This window comes from Tyto alba, unplaced genomic scaffold (assembly GCF_018691265.1).
Source record: "Tyto alba isolate M040663 unplaced genomic scaffold, T.alba_DEE_v4.0 Super-Scaffold_34, whole genome shotgun sequence".
NCBI classification, from domain to species: Eukaryota; Metazoa; Chordata; class Aves; order Strigiformes; family Tytonidae; genus Tyto; species Tyto alba.
Genome location: NW_024881309.1, coordinates 1134223 through 1153356, shown reverse-complemented (window position 1 = coordinate 1153356; position 19134 = coordinate 1134223). Strand labels below are relative to the sequence as shown.

The 19134-nt window shown below is 47.3% G+C and overlaps 1 protein-coding gene across 2 annotated transcripts in view; it reads right to left on the bottom strand.

Moving 5' to 3' along the window:
• Positions 1-16296, bottom strand: part of GFPT1 (glutamine--fructose-6-phosphate transaminase 1) — a 43482-nt gene extending 27186 nt beyond the window's left edge. For both annotated transcript variants that reach the window (XM_042801456.1, XM_042801455.1), the window contains exons 1-6: positions 16236-16296; positions 5936-6043; positions 5418-5525; positions 3918-4043; positions 3143-3201; positions 107-241 (exon numbers count right to left, since the gene is read on the bottom strand). In XM_042801456.1, coding sequence (XP_042657390.1) covers positions 107-241; positions 3143-3201; positions 3918-4043; positions 5418-5525; positions 5936-6043; positions 16236-16242 — 543 coding nt within the window. In that variant the 5' untranslated portion in view covers positions 16243-16296. The remainder of the gene's footprint in view (positions 1-106; positions 242-3142; positions 3202-3917; positions 4044-5417; positions 5526-5935; positions 6044-16235) is intronic.
• Positions 16297-19134: the final 2838 nt, after the last annotated feature.

The following is a 19134-nucleotide window of genomic DNA, read 5'->3' as shown; positions in this document are numbered from 1 at the left end:
TACCCTGGGCAACACTGGAGCACAGTTGTTATTTTTTTGTGCGCCTGTCTGTCCCTACTGGTGTGTCCCCCCCTGTCCCCAGCCTGCAGCCCGCTCCCGGCGTTACCAGCTGCTGGATGACCCTCTCCACCAGGGTGGTGAAGCTGATGTCGTCGCTGTCCCGGTTGTCGTACATGTACTTGACCAGTTTGGCGATGCTCTCCGTGTCCGTCTCTGACTCGAAGTCGTAGCCCTTGCTCTCCTGCAGCGACAGCACGCCTTGGGGAACCAGCCCCCTGCCTGCCCTGCTCACCTTGCTTTTCCTTTCTTCCTTCCTTTTCTCATTTGCTTTTCCTTCCCTTTCCTTCCTCCCCTTTTCCTTCCTTTGTTCCTGCATTTCCTTTCCCTTCCGTTCTCCTGCCTTCCTCTTTCCTATATCCTTTTTTCCTTTTCATTCCTGCCTTTCCTCTTTCCTTTTCCTTCCCTCTTTTTCTCATGCCCTTCCTTTTCGTTCCTGCTGACTTCCTCCCCACCTTTCTTTTTCCCTTCCCTTATTTTTCCTTTCTTTCTTTGCTTGCTTTTATCCTTCCATGCTGCATTTCCTCCTTTTTAATTCCTCTCCTTCATCCTTCCTTCCTGCCTTTCCTTTTACCTTCTTTCCTCTCATCTTCCTTCTTTCCACTTTCTTTTCTGCCTTTCTTCTTCCTTTTTCTTCAATTCCTTCTTTCCCTTCTACATTTCCTTTTTCTTCCTTCTTCCCTCCCAACTTTCTCTTTTTTCCTTCTTTCCTTTTCTCCTGCTTTCCTTCCTGGTTTCCTGTCTCCTCTCTTCCCTGCCTTCTTTCCTTGCCTTTTTCCTCTGACATCCTTCTTTACTTCCTTTCCTCTTTCATTTTCTCCTTCTTTTTCTGTATTTCCTTTCTTCTTTCCTGTCTTTTACTTCCTTCCTTCCCTTTCCCTTGGACTCCTTTTCCTTCCTCCCATTTCCTTTTCATGCCTTTTTCTTGGCTCCCATTTCCTTCTTCCCTACATTTCCTTTCCCATTTCTCTTCTTTTTCCTTCCCGTTTCCTTCATTTCCTTGCCCTCCTTTTCACTTTCTTTCCCTTTCATCCCTTCTTCCCTCTCCCTTCCACCTTTCTCCTCCATTCAGATTTACCCTTTTTCTTCTCCTTCCCACTCCGTTAGCGCAAGGGCGCAAGTACAGGTGCGTGAGCATCTGTGAGAGTGTGTGTGAGTAAAGAGTGTGAATGGAAGAGTGAGGGTGGAAGTGGGGGAGTGGGAGCATGTGTGAGTGCACAGGAGAGTGCAAAAGGGAGGGGGAGAGTATATGTGAGTGGGAGTGGGGCCTGAGTGTGCGTGTAGAGTGTAAGATGGAGAGTGCAAGAATGTGCAAGTGGAAGAGTGAGGGTTCAGTGTGAGAACGTGGGGGTGATCGGGGAAAGTCAGGTTAGTGTGAGGAGGGAGGGTGTGTGTGCGTGCTCCCGGGTGTGAGCTGGGGGCACAAGTGAGTACGGGTGGGGGGACGAGGGTGAGTGGGGAGTGAGCATGAGTGGAAGAGTGTGAGTGCAGATGTGAGTGGGGGACGACAGCGCGAGGAGGGGCCAGTGCAAGAGTGAAACACGTGGGGGTGTGGGAGTGAGTGGCAGAGGAAGAGAGCAGGAGTGGGAGACTGAGGGAGTGTGAGCGGAGGTGAGAGTGAGCGGAGGAGTGAGTGGGAGAGTGAGGGAGTGTAAGCTGAGGAGGGAGTGTGTGAGAATATGAGGGGCAGCGAGGAGTGTGAGTGGAGGAATGAGCAGGGATGGGCAGGGAGGTGGGTGTGTGGAGGAGTGTGATGGGAGGTGAGCGTGAGTAGGAAAGTGAGGGAGTGAGAGGAAAGGAGTGAGTGTGAGAATGAGTCGAGGACTAAGGAGGAGTGTGTGTGAGTAGGGGAGTGAGTGAGAAAGGGGGGGTGAGAGCGAGTAGGGGAGTGTGAAGAGTATGAGGGGCAGTATGTGAGTGAGAGTGGGGTTTGTGTGTGAGTGGGAGAATGTGAGTGGGGGAGTGAGGAGGAGTGGGAGGGTGAGTGGGGGAGTGAGGATTGAGTGTGAGGCGAGAGGGGAGCATGAGTTTGGGTGTGTAAGTGGGAGAGTGAGTGTGAGAACATGAGTCGGGGAATAGAGTAGTGAGTAGGGGAGGGGAGAGTGTCTGTGGGGTGAGTGGGGGATTATGGGGGTGTGAGGAGGTGTGTAAGTGGGAGGGTGAGTGTGAGCAGGGCAACGAGTGCAGTGAGAAGAGTCGGGGAGTGTGTGTGAGCGGGAGAGTCTGCGTTACAGAGTGAGTGTGAGGCAGGGAGTGGGTGTGGAGGAAAGTAATGAATGTGAGGTGAGTGGAGGAATGAGCGTGAACATGAGTGAGGGAATGGGGTAGTGAGAGGGGGTGTGAGTGAAGGAGTGTGAGGGGAGTGTGCGTGCAGTGGGAGAGTGGGGGCAGTGTGTGTGATGTGGGTATGAGTGGATGAGTGTGAGGCAGGGGAAGGAGTGGAATGAGGGGTGTGTGAGTGGGGGAGTGTGAATATAGCGTGGCAATGTGAGTGGGGAATGAGGAATGTGAGTGGGGATGGGAGGAAGGGAGGGGGTGAGGGAGTTTAAGAGGGTGAGTGCGAGTGGGAGAAAAAGAGTAGGGGAGTGTGAATGGAGGAGAGTGAGTGTGAGAGCAAGTGTGAGTGGGGTGTGAGGGATCGGGGGGGAGTGTAAGTTGGGGTGTGTGAGTGTGAATGCAAGAATATAAGGGGGGAATGCAGTGAGTGGGGAGTGTGAGTGGGGGAGTGAGGAGGAACGTGAGTGGGAGGGCGAGGTGGGGAGGGAATGGGGGGATATTAGTGTGAGAATGTACTCACAGAGTAGGAGAGAGTGAGAGAGTGTACATGGAGGAGTGTGAATGTAAAGGTGAGTGTGGAAAGTGAATGTGAGTGCAAACATATGAGTGGGGGAACATGAATGGAGCAGAGTGAAAGGGAGCGGGGAGTGCAGGAGTGGAAATGGGAGGGGGGGAGTGAGCGGAGGAGTGGGACGAGTCAGGGAGTGTGAATGTGAGTGGGGAAGTGTGTGAGAGCAAAAGTGAGTGGGAGAGTGAGGGAGCGAGTGTCACACACGGTGCGCGGGGTGTGTGTGTGGGGGTCACTCACCAGGAATTTCCGCAGGTCTTTGTAGTTGGTGATGATGCCGTTGTGGATGACGATGAACTCTGCAGAGAGAGGAAAGGCCCCGCTCAGCCCCGGCACCAGCCCCTGGCCTGGCCACTGCACCCACAGGACAGGGAGCATAGAGCTCCGTGGTGCAGACGCCGTACTGGGAGGAGTTACAGCTCCCGGTGCAACCTCCTCGCTCTGCCCCGTTCCGTGGGGCTGGTAATGGGAGACGGTAACGGCCCGGCTGGGACCAGGGCTACGGGGACCCTGCAAACAGCACCTGGCAGCTCCAGCTGGCTGGAAGCAGCCGAACACCGTGCTCCTCCGGCCAGCCTGGCCCTGCTGCTCCTCGGCACCTGCACCAGCGCAGCACGGAGCAGAGCAAAGCAACCCCCTCCCGCACAGCGGTGATTATGAAAAAAGTTAAATGGAAGGGAAAAAAAAAAAATACAAAATTCCATTCCAAAGAACAGCCACAAAAATTCTTACCATCCGATTTCATTTCTGTGTTGACCTCCTCCTTGCGCGGTGCCCATGCCGCACCGAACCCCCGGGCACTAACCCCAATCCTTCCCGAGATCATTCACTGCTGCGATCGTACCCCACGGCCAGAAAGCGAGTCCAAACCCCTGCGGCTTCACAGGAACCGGGCTCGGCATCGCAGCCTGCAATAACCCACTGCCCCGGGGCCCAGCCACCCCCCAGAGACACAGCAGGCACCGGAGACAACAGCAAGTGTTTCCAGACTGGTTGCTCCAGCACACACGCTTACCATTGTTTTTATCCGAGCGCTGCGGGTGGCTGTTGATGGGACTGGGCTCGCCGTGGGTAGCCCAGCGGGTGTGGGCGATGCCAAGGTGTACATCAAACTCAATGTCGAGGTCCATGTCCTGTTGCTCTGCGGCAGAAGTAGAAGTTTTTAGTACCGAGGGGCTGTCCCTACCCCAAAGTCAGCGTGGGGGTTGCACGAGGCCGCTGGGGTCCACAAGACAAGACTGGCAGGGAAACAATCGGCAAATCCAACACAACATCAAGTGTGTTTTCAGGGGGTTCAGAATGCAGATGCGCACAAGCAACTTCCCCCGAATTCCTCACCCCACCAACATAAAAAATAAATTTTAAGAAACTTTCATTCTAGCTCTCAGGGGTGCACCTTGCCATCCTGTGGCCTGCTGGGTGCTGTCAGCTGTGACCGCACCAGCCCATTTCAGGTTACACACCACTATGGTTAGAGTATTCATCGCTAACCCTGGTCTCTAGAAAGCATACCATCAGCATTAAGATTTCTTTGGAAAAAAAATATCCCTTCTGTTCCACATGTGGCTCCACGATCTCTTTAAAACTGTATATCCTACAATTTTCTTGAGTAGGCAAACATTTCTTCAAAAATATTTTGTATATTTTCTATTTCAGAAATGTACATACCACCTCACCTGGCCTTTTCAGCTCCCAGTTTTCTCTACACTAAGCTTACATCTGCCCCTGCTCCTTTTGGATAAACGGAACTCTGCACCATGAGGCTCACACGAGCATGGATTAAAAAAGGGTAAGTTACAACACAGGAGCTTTGGAATGCAAACTCGAGACCCTGACTCCTCTGAAAAGCACATTCCCGCTCTCACACAGCTTACCTGCATTCCACACCCAATAACTTTGTGTGTCTTCATGTTGTGCACAGACTTAATGAACTTAACATTTAAATCAAGGGAACGTAAAGTGGCAGAAATGGATGCAGAAGACCTCACTCTCTTCATTCTCATCAGTTTGACAGTTACATCCTTTCCTGAAGCCAACTGCTGAGACCATGCCTGCTCAGATGGACAGCTTTAGCTGGGACAACCATTACATATGAAAAGTGAGTATCCAACCGGTGAGGTTATGAGAACATTTCTCTTTTTTTTTTGCCCAAGCTCTAGGGTCTCTGATAACTATCTCCCAGTAATTCCCCTTTCCCCAGTTTAAAGAGTTTTTTGTTTAGAGGTTTTTTTGGGTCTGTTTTCTAAAATATATTTCAGGTCTATTCTACTTTAATAGGAAGTGATTCATTTGTCTTGAGAAATTAGGACTTCTCTGTAACTTTATGACAACATCCACAGGATCACTGGGTTCTTCACGTCACATGCATGACTGTTTACATCTTTGGAACTTTATTACACAAGTTATTTGGAAATACAGTGTTTCTGGGTAAAACAGATGATATTCAAAACACAAATGACATGAGAAGACATTTCAAGGAAAGATGGAAGACAAAGAACCAAAGGGAAATACATACTGTGAACCTCTTCATCCAGAGCCTTCACTTTCCCCTTCTGTTTGATAAGCTGGATTTTGCAGGCATTAGCTTCCCAGTCTTTGTCGTTTCCGCCATCGAATCCCACACCTAAACACCACCACAGAATACAAAGAGCGTGAAGTGCAGAAAGTATATCACAGTATTTCATGTAAACAAATACTGCCCTTTTTTTTTTTTTTTTTAACAGTGCCCTTTCTCCCTACATCCGAGCCTCCAAATAAAGGCAAGAAACCCCTTATATTAGAAGTGAGTTTTCCATTTGTCACCTTGCAGGTATTTTTAAAGCCTTATATAACACGCATCAAGAATAATTATAGAAATCTATATACTGAAAGTTAATCTAAACCTCTGACCACACGCTCACAGGCACATCCGATGTGTGTTTCAGCTGTCTTCAAAAGCAGAAGGCAGTAGAAACCATTCACAAACACACCACAAAAACCATCATTTACAAGCCAAAATTCAAAAAGGAACCAGTGTTGCTCAGAGAGAGCTACCTGCAGAATCATAGCCTCTGTACTCCAGCCGCTGGAGCCCTTTGATAAGGGTCTCCAGGATCTCCCGTCTTGTCCGGGGAACATGGTAGTTCAGGTAAGCGAAGATGCCTGCATAGGGGAAAAGGGCGTAATCATATGAAAAAATCACAGCTGAGGAAACTCTGTATGTGCCATCTACTTAGCATGCACTCTAAGTTAAACTCAAACAGGCCTTCGGAAAGAGAACACCTGCAGGAAGGCAATGCCGCGTTCCCCGCTTCTCCTCACCCCACCCGAGGTCTGATGGAGAAGATGTCACTAACACATCCCAGAGGGCAAAACTAAGCACAAAACGCCAGCATCCTTCTCATGACACTGAGAGTGACTAAACAGGACAAGCCTGGGCGTGATGGGACAAAGAACTTCCAGTGAGCTGTCAGGAGACAATGCAGGGGAAGGGGAAACTAACCGCTCCCGATGAAAAATTCAGGGTTCACTGACACTGAGCTTTGCATGCTGAAGAACCATCCTCAAAAGGAATTCTTCCTTCAGTAGCTTTCTCTAAGTTCCTCCCACAGACTCACTAAGAAAAAAAAATCATTTAACTCAGGCAAACTAACACCCTGAAACTAATGGAGCTGTTTTCCCCGTAGGTTGCAAAGGAAGATAAATTGTTGCTTCTATTTTTAAGCAGTGATGGGGACACAAAAATTCCTAGATCTCTAATGCCAACTATGGCTCTATTTCAGAAAGATTTCCTTTGGTGCCATCTTGAAGAAATAGCATGAGAAGACATTTACTAGATACTAGAAATATCTGTACTTGAAATCTACCATTTCACCCTGTCTAACATTTTAAAGGAGAAAAATAACTGCATGGAATAGAACCAAGACAGGTTTCACACAAACATCTGTATTTCAAGGTATGTAATTTGAGAAACTTTATTAAAACTTCTTGAAGAGAACGGAGTTCAGTCGCACACACACAAAACCAAAGTCCTTTTAAAGGCATCCCAAATCTCTGATTTCTTCCTGATAGCACTGTCACAGTCTGCCTCACAGTTCCCAATCTTTTATTCACGTGGAAAATTTTACTCCCAAGATAACTTTTTGGAACACGTATCTTCATGTTTACCCACAGATTATTTTAAAGAACATTTGAAAAACTGCATTCTTGTTATTTGTGTTTTGGAACTAAACTAAATAATTAAAATATTTCGATGTCTCAATTTACTTTGTAAGTAGAAACCTGGGCTACTCAGAGTTGATGGACACACTGAACATCACATAGCAAAGTGCTACTCCCATTCCTTCTCCCTTTTCCACAGGATTCAGCTACAAGTCTCAGGACAAGTTTGTCATAAGCTTCAGCTTCCCATTCCCAAAGCATCAGCATTAGAAGTTACATCTCCCTGCAGTTCTGCTGAAGAAGGAACACCCTATGTCTCACTTATTTTCTTCCATATTGCTAGAAAAAATTAGATGCACATTCTAATGTTCCTCTTTCCTAAACCACCTAGTCATATGGGCAGGAAAAAGAAGAAAAAAAAAAAAAAAAAAAAAAAAAAGAGAACTTTACACTTTTTTCTTTAGCTTCTACCTTCGTTCCCCCAAACCCAAAGACTTTTCTGATAATCACCTGCAAGACTATCAGGACCAAGTTTACAAAAATTTGCAGTTTCACTTCCATTGCTCCTCACATTCCAAATCAATCATGCACACAGGCCTGCTGCTGCCATCTCCTGATGGCATCTGTTCAGCTTGACTGCTGGTTCCAGTCACTACACAGACAGGGTGAGGTCCTCCTCCACAAACCTCGCAATTCACTGCTAAAAAGTTCAACAGCTAAAACACTGACAGCAGTTAACTACCTCTGCTGTATTTCAAAAGCCTCCCCTGAGGGATACTTCCCGAATGCTCTCAATTTCCAAACCTTCCTCCCCACCCTTCTGGCAAAAAAAAAAAGTTTTCCAATTTGAGATGCTTAGTTCACTCTTGATTCTAAAAACTGCATTCTTCAGGCAAACAGCAACCTCCCTGTTTACAAAAGAACTGACTCCAGATAGCTGTCATCCAGGCTGAAGGACAGCACATTTCAGCTACCTCCCGGATGCCTAAAATTCTTTTAATGACTTCTAGGTCTTGCAACAGCAGTACGAAGCAGACTGTTTCACTAGCAGGCAGCTGGAAAAGCCCCTCTTCTCCATATTCACCAGAAATCTCCCAGATGCCCGATGCAGAGGTAGCATTAGACATAAAAACAAATGCGTACTGTAAGGCAGAGAAATCAAGCGCACGAGATGTCTTTAAAAAAGTCAGGCTGGGTTCCAGCAGTTCCTGACGTTTCCCTTTACACCAAAGCCACCTACCATGGCACCCAAAGCAAAGCTACCTCAGAAGACATAATTACAACCAGCATGAGTAATTACGGAAACATGAACGCTGCTTACATTTTTCATTAGCTAACTTCGTTTCAGAGTTGAAACCTCCCTCTGTGTTTACGCACCTCGGAAGCACACCCCACGGGTCCCACTCCCACCCAAACCCTCACACCTCTTTCTGACAGCTCCTCGCTCTGGGTTTGCTGGGCCCGTCCAAGAGCTCTGCAGAAACACCGAGAGCCCCCGCATCCCCCTCGGTGCCTGCCAGCTGATCTCGCCCTGGCGTAGCCAGTCCCCCTCAGGCACACGGCTACCGAGGAGCAAGCTAATCCCCCACACCGACGGCCGCTCACATGGGAGACTGGTGACGAGCGCTGAGGTGCTCCGGAGTCTGAACGTCAGGCTGGCCGCAGCGGGGCAGCTCCTGGAAGGGCTTTCCAGGGAACAGCAGCAGCGCGAGAGGCACAAGAGCCTCCATTGACGGGAGCACAGAGGAGGCCTTCTTCACCGGCAGGGCACCGGGCGGCAAAACCAGACCAGGCATTTGCTGGCAGGCAAAGGGTGAAACAGAGCCGCTGTGGAGTTGGGGAAGGGACTGTGTGAGAAAGGTAGGGCGTGTGCAGGCACATGCCAAGAAGGGAGAAGAAAAGCAGAGTAGGGAATGTGGAGGGGAAGCAGCGCAGAGCAGGGCAGCAAGCTTATCGTAGGGAGCCCGCTCTGCCACCTCACCCCCCAGCTCGGCACCTCCAGGCCTCCTCCAAACCCCGCGCCCCAGTGACAGCAGGCATCACCCCTGTAGCAGTGCCATCAGGCACACACCTACAAAACCCCCAGCGTGTCTCCAGGACGTGTCAGTGCATTTTAAAAGAGGGTATTTCCCATCCAAGCAGAGCGGGGTGGGGGGGGGGCCCTGCGCAGCCATCTGCATGGCCCCACAGAAAGCCCAGAGCACCTCCCCTCACAAACACCCCGTCCCCTCACAAACACCCCGTCCCCTCACAAACACCCCGTCACGGCACCTGTAACCATACAACAGGCACAGCCCGGGGGTGGGGGGACACCAGGGAAACACCACAGCCTCTCACCCAAAGCCCCCGTCGAGATCCCTCTGCACAGCACTTTCCACACAAACACCTGGTGCCCCAGCGAGGCCACTAAAATGAAGTCCTCCACGTGACAAAAAGTCTAACTCAATACACAAGCACAGTTATTAGGCAGAAACTCAGTTTCCTTTCATAAAATATTTTTGTAAATGTGAACTTTCAGCTTAGTCTCCATCCATCTTCTGGACAAGGATTGCAACTTATTCTGAACCCGAAAAATGGCTTAAAATCAGAACTGTTTCCCTCTAGGCAGGGCTGACTTTGGACATCTTTGTTAAATCTGAATCAGTCACACTCGGAAAAAAAAAAAAAAAAAAATCCCAATAAAACAACAACCCAAAACTTGACTGCTTGTCACAGATCACAACTACTGGAATGAGACTGAAAAACAGCAGTGCTTATTTCTACTTGTACTGTAAACAAACAGAAAACATCTATCTAGAAAAGAGCCAACTTGGCATTTGTCTCAGGCATTGAAAAAAAATTCTATTAACTACAGCACAATTATATTAAGATTATTCATGAGGACTGCAAAAAAAGTTCTGAACCTAAGACTGGCACAAAAAAACCCCACAAAACCCAAGGAACTCAGTACTTCTTATCAGAAAACACACAGACTATGAAAACCAAGCCAACCGAAAGAAATGCAAATACAGTATTAATGCTGAGAAATATGCAGACACACTCTTCAGAAAAGATGACCATGTTAACTTTGGGAGATTCAGTTTTAACTCAGTTCAGCTTTTAGATCCGGACAGGAAAACGAGCTGGAGTGATAATGGAAATGTTACTATGAAAACAGAATTCTAAGAAATCACCTGTAATTGACACAATTTACAGATGAGAAGACAAGTAAGACAAGCAGATTTAAAACTCACATTAGAGGAAACAGAAAAAAATGAAATAAAAATAAACAGAATAACAGGTAAAAATGATGCATAATTAAATTAAAAAGTGGTACAATAAAGCTGCTGAAAATGAGCATTTGTCTTCCTAAATGCATGACTTACTAACCTGGAAGCTAAAATCAAATACTTGAAGGCTTATCACCCATTTGTGACACTTGATCACGATGAATTATGTGTAAATAACAGTTTCATTTACTAGAAATATTTCCAAATGCATTTCATTTTCCCCTTTTCAAACATCCCACAATGATGTGGTTCTTCATAGCTGGAGAAAGTTTCGATCCACATTTAGAAAACAGCATTTTTACTGGCTCTACCCTAACTACTGGATTATTCAGGAATATATGAGCAATCATACCTGGTAATCACTTCCATTTTTAAGTACAATTCCACTGCCCTTGACAGAAACACCAGTGAGGAAAAAAAAAAAAAAAAAGACCCAAAGCATTAAATGCTTGTTATGCTTCACTGATCTAAGTGTATTTTTGAAAAATATTTATTGCTCCTAGCAGCCACCAAGAGGGGCTCTGCAGATCATATTTTGTTCTGGAGTGTGACCTCAAGCCATTGGTCCCATCCGTGTGCACGCAGAGTGGAACGCGGCTGTGCAGTCAAAGGACACTCAGGTGATACTCAGGTCCCAGCATGACGCAAAGCCCTGGCCACTCAAGAAAAGAACCTCTTTTTACTCAAAAGCTGAACAAAGCATCACTTCATCCAGCTACAAAGCACAGCCTTCTCCGAGGTGGAACGCGGCAGACATGGGATGGCGCAGAGCAACTCCACCTTGCAGTTGAGACTATAAAAGACCTTTCTTCCACACACCACTCGGAGACATGTTTTTCCCCAAATCACAATGCCCTGTGAAAGCCTTGTTCTCTCCCTCCCTGTGCTTATATTCAAATCAAGCCACATGATTCAAAAGATGAAAAGATATCAGCTGCACAGATCTTTACAGCTGCTTGAAGGCTTCCGTGACGAGCGCTCTGTCACAAAGCGTCAATTTTTCTGTCAAAGTGACAATTCATTTAAATCACAACAGTCAATGGAAACATGTTGGCTTTGATGAAATTCCAACGCAAATCTAGCAAATTTCCATCAGGGTCCCATCTGGCGCACCACCAGCCTATCCCCCCTTGCCAGCCTAGATGTCAGGTGCTGAAAATGTAGAAATCTTGAAGTCCAAGCAGAACGTTCCTGAAACCAACCCACCGTGAATTTCAGGTCCCTAGCAGACCAGAGGAGAGGAGTTTCAGTTTCAGCTCAACTTACACATTTAGACACCATTCAATGCAAGTGGTTTTCAGTAATAACACCACCCCTGCCCACTGTAACTCACGCTCCAGAACAAGCCAGAAAGAGTAAATATTACAGAAACCCAGGATATATGAATGACATTTAATTACACTACCTTGGCATTGTTTAAGGTGAAATACATACTAGGTGAAACAAAAAACTCCAACCCTGTGAACTTCATTCTAGTCCAGCACTGTTTATAATTGTGAATTCCCAGCTAAAATAAGACAGCAGCAAGCATACTACAGGAATTTATATTTGACAGGCTCAGAAAACACAGTACCCCCATTTGGAATACACTAATATACTTCAGGATTAGAAGAGCAGTCATGCTTTACAATGTAGTAAGACATTTCAGCTAGTAACTTGACACAGAACTTTGCACATATGGACCGAAAAGACTTCTTCAAAGCATGACAGCTTATCGTACAGTTCTTGAATCACACTAAGGCCTGTTGTAGTAAGAAGTCCTGTATATATTTCTCTTCAACAAAATATCCTGAACAATATGGTCCAGAACATAAAACATCTCATTTCTTGCAGGTTTGTCTTAAAAACCTTACCTGGTGAACCGCCAGCAGAACAGGCATATTCAGCTGCTTGTGAAACACAACTCTCTCTCAGAACTCATTTTTAATATTCAAGCACAAAAACTCAGCCTTCTTAATGATAGCTACATAGAGAATTACCTATAAACAGCTGACAGATTTTAACAGAATAGCATTTTTACCAAATAGACAGTCATTATTTCTGTTGCTGACAGTCACTAAAATACTTTCTCCGAGAACTTAATTTTCCTGTGACCTTTTTGGTGCTTATGCTCCTCTATTTCATGGTAAGTTCACAGGCAAAGGAAATGAATCACCACTTCCAGGTAAGAAAAAATGATCTTCTCCAGTGTCTTGAATACGTGAAGTTACTCGGGAATAGCTTCTCCTAATCCTTTCCCACAAACGCAGAAAAGCCTCCAGGCTAGGTTTACCATCAGATTTACAAATTCCTTTATACCATACTGTATACCGTTCAAACCATTTCTGCAGACGGTGTTATCAGTACATCTACTTGGCAATTCCAAAGAATCCTTTATCCTGGTGATGACTATTCGGCCTCAAGTCTTCAACAAATGAGATGCAGCCTACTAAATATCACATACGAAATAGATATTACAGACTGGGAAAAGTAATAAAAATATTTTCAAGTACAGCAGGGGAGACACTAGGCAGTGACAACAAGTTGTGACACAGATACTGATCGTAGCACAGAACAAAGTCTCAGGACGGATGGTCAAAACCTGCTTGGACTGGGCTCCTATTACTTGCTGCCCAGTGATTCGGTGAGGTAAACACTGTGCCAAGCCCTGTGTACTGAAACAACGCTAATTCTGCACAGTTTGAATGAGAGCAAGGTCAGAGACAAGCAGGCTATCGTTACTCTGTCTGCTAGCTGTATATGGGAGAGTTTACGTTCGATTCAACAAGTCCACCCTGGGAAAAAAGGAAAGCAGAAAAAAAATCAACTCAGTGAAAAACTACATTTGTCTACTGGATCCCTCTTTTACCATCCATGGAGCAAACAGGCAGCACTCAATTTGAAGGACTCATTCTAGGCAACAGCCGCTACTCTACGTTTCACAGAGGGCACACACCTAGGTGTCCAAATGGTATTTCGGCAGGCGGGAGGGCAGTCCCCACTGATGCACCTGCAACCCTAAAACTTGCAACTCCAGGCTTTTTTAAGCCCATTTTTATCTTCAGTAATCATTAGTAATACAAGACCTAAATTCTACAATCCTTTTGTTGGTAAAAACAGCCACAGCATAGGACAGGTTTACTTATTTACAGCACAGTCTATCAAGCCTGGCTACCTTGAAAAACCTGTTTTCCAAACGATTTCATAGATGCCATTTAACTGGTTTGGTGCATTCAGACCAAAGCACACCCAAGTTATACCTGGCTAGGTCTTCAAACTGCAAGTTTGTAATACACACCAAGAACAAAACCTATTTTTGACAAACGCTATTAAAAACAAAACCCCAGCACTTCTACACAGCAGGCCTGTCATTTATGCTAGGCATCAAGGAACTGAACTTTGAGGCTACTTTCCTTTATCCGTCAAGTGGTATGAGCACATCAGACTTTGTAAGGTTATGCACATGTAAACCTGAACATCAGATAACAGTAGCAGCATTATGATCTTTTTATTAATAAAAATCCTGTATCTTATTAACTACCTTTCTATCTGAGATGAATTGGATAAAAATCTGAAGGCAGACCGTGTACCCACCAGACAGCATGGCAAGATAAAGCAACATATATCCTGACTTCCAAATTCTATTACAGAAATGTTGTCTGCGGGTTCGTACAAGCAACCAGGCCTGCAGAGCCGTCGCCACACTGCACAACACAGCTACTCAGACCCTGTGGAAGCCACTGCATGAGAAACTGACGCCCTCTACTCCAAAACGTAAGCCCATGGCCCCTTCAGTCAGAAGAGACGATGAAGTCACATCGTGTGGAAGGACTCGGAGCACCTACGAGCCGGCTCTGCCTATTTGTGACACTTGCAGGACTATCTGAGAGGGCAACGCTTCCATTTGTTCACCCTGTTCCCTCGCTGGAGCCTATGCTGCTCTATGGAAAAAAGCCCAAGCTGGCACTGCGACCGACGGCTCCCAGCGAGAGCCGAGACCACCGTCAATTCTGCGGGTGCTCACCAGCTGGACCGCCAGTGGCAGCAGCAGAGGAGACTGTGTTCCTTAGCTTCTGCCAACTGCGCTTAACCGCAAGTCATAAGAGTTCATGTGGTAGCACCCTCGGACTCCAAACACTTCTCCTCCTGTTCCCTACAAAAACCTTAACTGTCTTCAGCCACACACTTCCTGCATTCAGTAGCTCCTCAACCTCCAAGGCTTATTTTTCTGTATTCATGGGCTCAGTTAATGCTCCCCTCTCCTCATTTTTCACTACAAGATATACCTCTGGCTCCCAGAAGAGACTCAACAACAGACCCAATAATCCTTAGTGATTTTCTTGCAGTTTCATGGAATGTTTCAATATCCAAGAACTTTGCCTGTATCAAAAAGGGGAGAAAAGCATTAAATATTGACAGCAGCTAAGTAACTACCAGCGGCATTTATCAGGGCTTGTGACAGTTAAAAAAACAAAGAGCAGAATGTTAATATTGCACATTTCAAAGGTGAGGCCTGAAGTAAGGCAAGCACAAGGCACCAAAACCATCCCTATTCTTGCAGCAAGCTATTTATAATAATAATTATTATACCTTCTATTCTTAGCTTTGCTCCACTTTGTACTTTCAACACAAATTAACATAGTGTTAAAAGCAAGCTGAAGCATGAATTTCTGATTGCCTCTTCACAGCGCTCCACAGACTTGACAGTTTGAAGGCGATACCGGTTCAATTTCACAAAAACAATGAAAGAAATGGCAACGTGCACATTAATTATAAAAACCATAATCTTGCTTAAGGCGACATTTGAATTTTGCACATAAAAATACGGAGAAAAAAAAATAAGAAAACGTGGAAAGACAAATAAGAAGAGCCAACAGATCACTGCTGCATAAATTTCCACGGAAAAACATGAAGGCAATGCGATAGAAAGAGGAAGAAAAAGGATAAATTATATTCCTGTGTCCAAAAGATGAGGTAGAGTAATTGTACTACTACAGTAAAGGGGAGGGGAAGGTACCAAGCGAGTGTGGAGAAGGCGGCTGGCGGGCCGGGCGCTCCAGTTCACTTCAGGGATGTGCTCAGCCCAGGGAGCCGGTACGAGCAGACCGAGGTGAGCTGGGGCACAACCCTGCAACCGACACTTCTAAGCCCCCTGTAAACCAATTTACCTGTCTGCCTCACAACCTACATTGAGTAAATTTGAAGCAACGGCTGCGTATCCACACCAGAAGTTGTAATGCCTAGAAAACCAATAATAAACAACACTTTTCACCGAGAAGTGGGAGTGGTTATTCAGATACGGCCAGATCCACGTTTAGAAATGCTACCGGTGAAACCTGTATCCCTTTCCTCTCGCGTACACGTTACTGACATTCACGGGGGATTCGGTTCCTAAGTCACTTCTTTGCTTTTGAAAACTACAACCTCACAATCCGCCCACCGCAGCGCCGGAGTGTCACCATCCCCAGCATCGAGCGCCCTGAAGGCTCCTGCACCGAGCAAACCGCGTATTTTTAGTATTGTCGCGTCTCACGCAGACCGAGGGCGCTGGCCTTTTGTAGGCTCTGCCCGCATTTGCGTACAATTTCGGGAGAATTTGCCCTTTCAAGTCATTACTACGCTGCGAGCCGCCTCCCCCCCCGAGAAGCGTACACGGACGGCGGGCAAGACGGTGACATTTTCGGATAACGGAGGCGAGGCCCCTTCTCGCTGTAACCGAGGTAAAGCAGAAGCGACCGGCCCCTTTTTTTTTTTTCTGCCCAAATCGCCGGGGGTGCCCCGGGGGCCGGGCTGCACGCCTTCGGCCCGGCACCGGCCGGCCTAGCGCCGCCGCCGGGAGCGAGGGCCGAGCTGGGGAGGGACGGGGGGGGTGTGGGTTCCATCCCCCGCCGCCCGGTCCCTCCACCGCGGGATCCGCGCTCCGCGCCGCCCTGCCCTGCCCTTACCGCACATGGTTCGCCCTTCTCCGCGGCCGCGCTGGCTCTGCGCGCCGGGGCCGCGCCGCCCGCCCCCCGCGGCGGGGGCCGAGAGCGCAGGCGCGCCGCCCGCCCCGCCATTGGGCGCCGCTCCGCCCCGCCCCGCCCCCGGGACGTGGCAGCCGGCGGGGCCGCGGACAAAGGCTCCGGCCCGGGGCACGGGCCGTTCCGTTCCCACCCCCCCCCGGGCAGCTTTCCAGCTCCTCTCGCAGACCCTGTCAGCGGCACAAACCGGGGGGCGAGGCAACACCCCCCCCACACTCCCCACCCCAGTCTGCGGCGGGGGCTGAGCGACCACCCGCCAACACCCCGCGGGCCCCTCCGGGCTGCGGTGGTGAAGGAGTCCCGTGTCCATCCCCCCCCACCCGGCACGGCGCGCATCCTCCCGTGGCCTGCCTTCTCCTTTCCGACTGTCACCGCCCTATAATAGCACCTTTCAGGAGCAAGATACAGGAACCATTAAGACGAATCTGCAAAGCAAACAGGGCCGGGCAGGGCTGACAAAGGAGCGGTGTGCTTGGTCACACAGCTGGACAGCCTAGTTACGCTGTTGACAGGGAACTACCACCCCCAAATACTGTTTGAGTAACTTCCTAAAAGCCTAAGACTACAAAAAGATAGCAACCCCTGCTTAAGAAAAATTAACTTCACTTGTCTTGACACTGGAAAGTCAATAAAGGTTTCCTTAAAGAGCCCATAAAACAACCAATGGCCTTAGTGTACATAAAAAAAAAAAAAAAAAAAAAAAAAAAAACAACACAAAAAAACCCAAACCAGGACAGGGTAGATTTTAAACTTGCTGCTAGAAGTGAACACAAACAGCAGGAGGGTCACTGATCTAAGGAGCATTAAAACCTGGTATCCAGCACCTCTGCTTTAGTTCAGCATCAAGGACATGATGGGAACAATCCGCAGTCAGTCCCAGTCCCTAGGGCTGGCTTGCGTAGAGCACCTGAGCCGCTCGGTGCTTTATTTCCCCTCTGCCACTTGTGAAGGTGGAGGAGGGCTGACTTCAAACTGCTTTTTTCCACTTCCACATCTTTAATTAGGAAGCTGAATGCCTTGTGGCAGCGGAAGTTGATGTCCCCGATGAGAAGGGAACTACTAACCCGCTGTAATAGTGCAAATCAGAAGAGTGATCACCAGAAACACACACAGCGTATGCTGGCACAGAAATATCTCTCTCCCTGCTTTGGCCAGTGTTCAAACTCTCTGTTACTGATCTACTAGGCACACTCGATTCATCTGCTGCTTTATTTCTACACTGGGGGTTTCTTGGCTGCCCTGCAGCAGCTCCCGGTTCGTGACTTCTTAGCGCTTCTGGAAATTCTTAAGGTATTCACTACAAACCTAAAATAATCTATAGCACTGCCTGAAGACAAATTGCAAGGATACGACCCTGCTTATAGCGAGGGATGCCCCAAGCCTGAAGGAGCAAACAGGCCTTACAAATGCTCCCAAAATACGTAGTTCATGTCAGCAGCACAGCAAATGCCAGACTTTACAACTTAAACCTGTACCATACTTGATGTTATAAAAATGCATCCCTCAAGCTGAAGCAAACTCATGCATCCGTATGTACTAATCTGGTGCAAATTCCTCAGAATCGTACACATACAAAAATTTAGCTCCATGTGTTTAGTCTTGAAGTGGCTGTTTAATTTTTTTCCCCATAAAAGCCAACATTGATCCCCTGTGTAACTTGTTACTTTACTCTGAGGTTTGCTGTACATACAGTACAAGGCTTTACTGCCATATATAGTTCACTTGGATGTAGACGTGCTACCAAATGGAGAAATGTCAAGTGTCCCAAACCGTCTCTCACAGGTGAGCCTTTCATAAAATTAACAGAAAGGGGTCACGCTTGGGGAAAAAAAAAAAATACCTGCTTCCATCTGCTCTACACTCAACTTCACTTGAAATAGAAGTTCTGGCTAAAGTCCTGAATTTTAGACTGCAAATTATCACCTCCTGGAAAAAGTTATGTTTTGTGATACCTGATAGAACACATCTGGAATATTAATATCTGGTAACATCAGCTATTTCCTCCTGTTGCTATGCTGGAAGTACCTGCTCCAAGAAGGCTGTCAGCTAAGGCCATGGCTGTCGATTGCCGCTCGCTGCACGCTACAGCGTTATCCGAAGACCGCCTTGCAGACCAACTGGCTAACTTCTCCTAGAAGCATGGAACAAGTCACATCCTGACAAAAAGCACACATCCACTTGTGAACAGTTTCAAGATGACAGGAGTTGAGAGAGCTGTAATCAACTTTGCCTGTGAAAGAGAGTGCTAGATCAGTGCTTAGGAAGCAGGAATGGATTTTGTTTTCTCCCTCTGACATGGGTCAAGCAAAAAATGGCTGAATGGCAGACTGTAATTTTGCACTTCACTATGGCACACCAAAAATACTAAAGTACTTTTGTTCTTTAAAAAATACCAGAATAATTTAAAACGCTTGTCATTATTTTAAATGACTAACTGCAATTTATAGAAAAACTTCAAACCTTGCTGACCTGAGAGTTACAGCACAGCAGAGCTCCCCAGCCCCCGACCTGAAGAGCCCTCTTCAGAACAAGGGCTGCAAGACCTCACATTACACACCACACTGCTGCAGAGGACACCAGCCACCTCGTTAACTCCCAGGCTAAATGTTGAACAGCCATCACTACACTGACCTGTTCGCTTTGGCGCCCCTGAACGTGCCAGGTTTTTTGGGCAAGTGGAGACAGGACACCTCTCACTAACAGGGATTCTTTCCATGGATGAAGCTGGAAGGTTCACACAGGAACTCCCAATGATTTGGGCTGACGATTTTACAACATTGGGCCACCACAGTATTAGATTGTTGTTAATGCTGAGAATACAGCC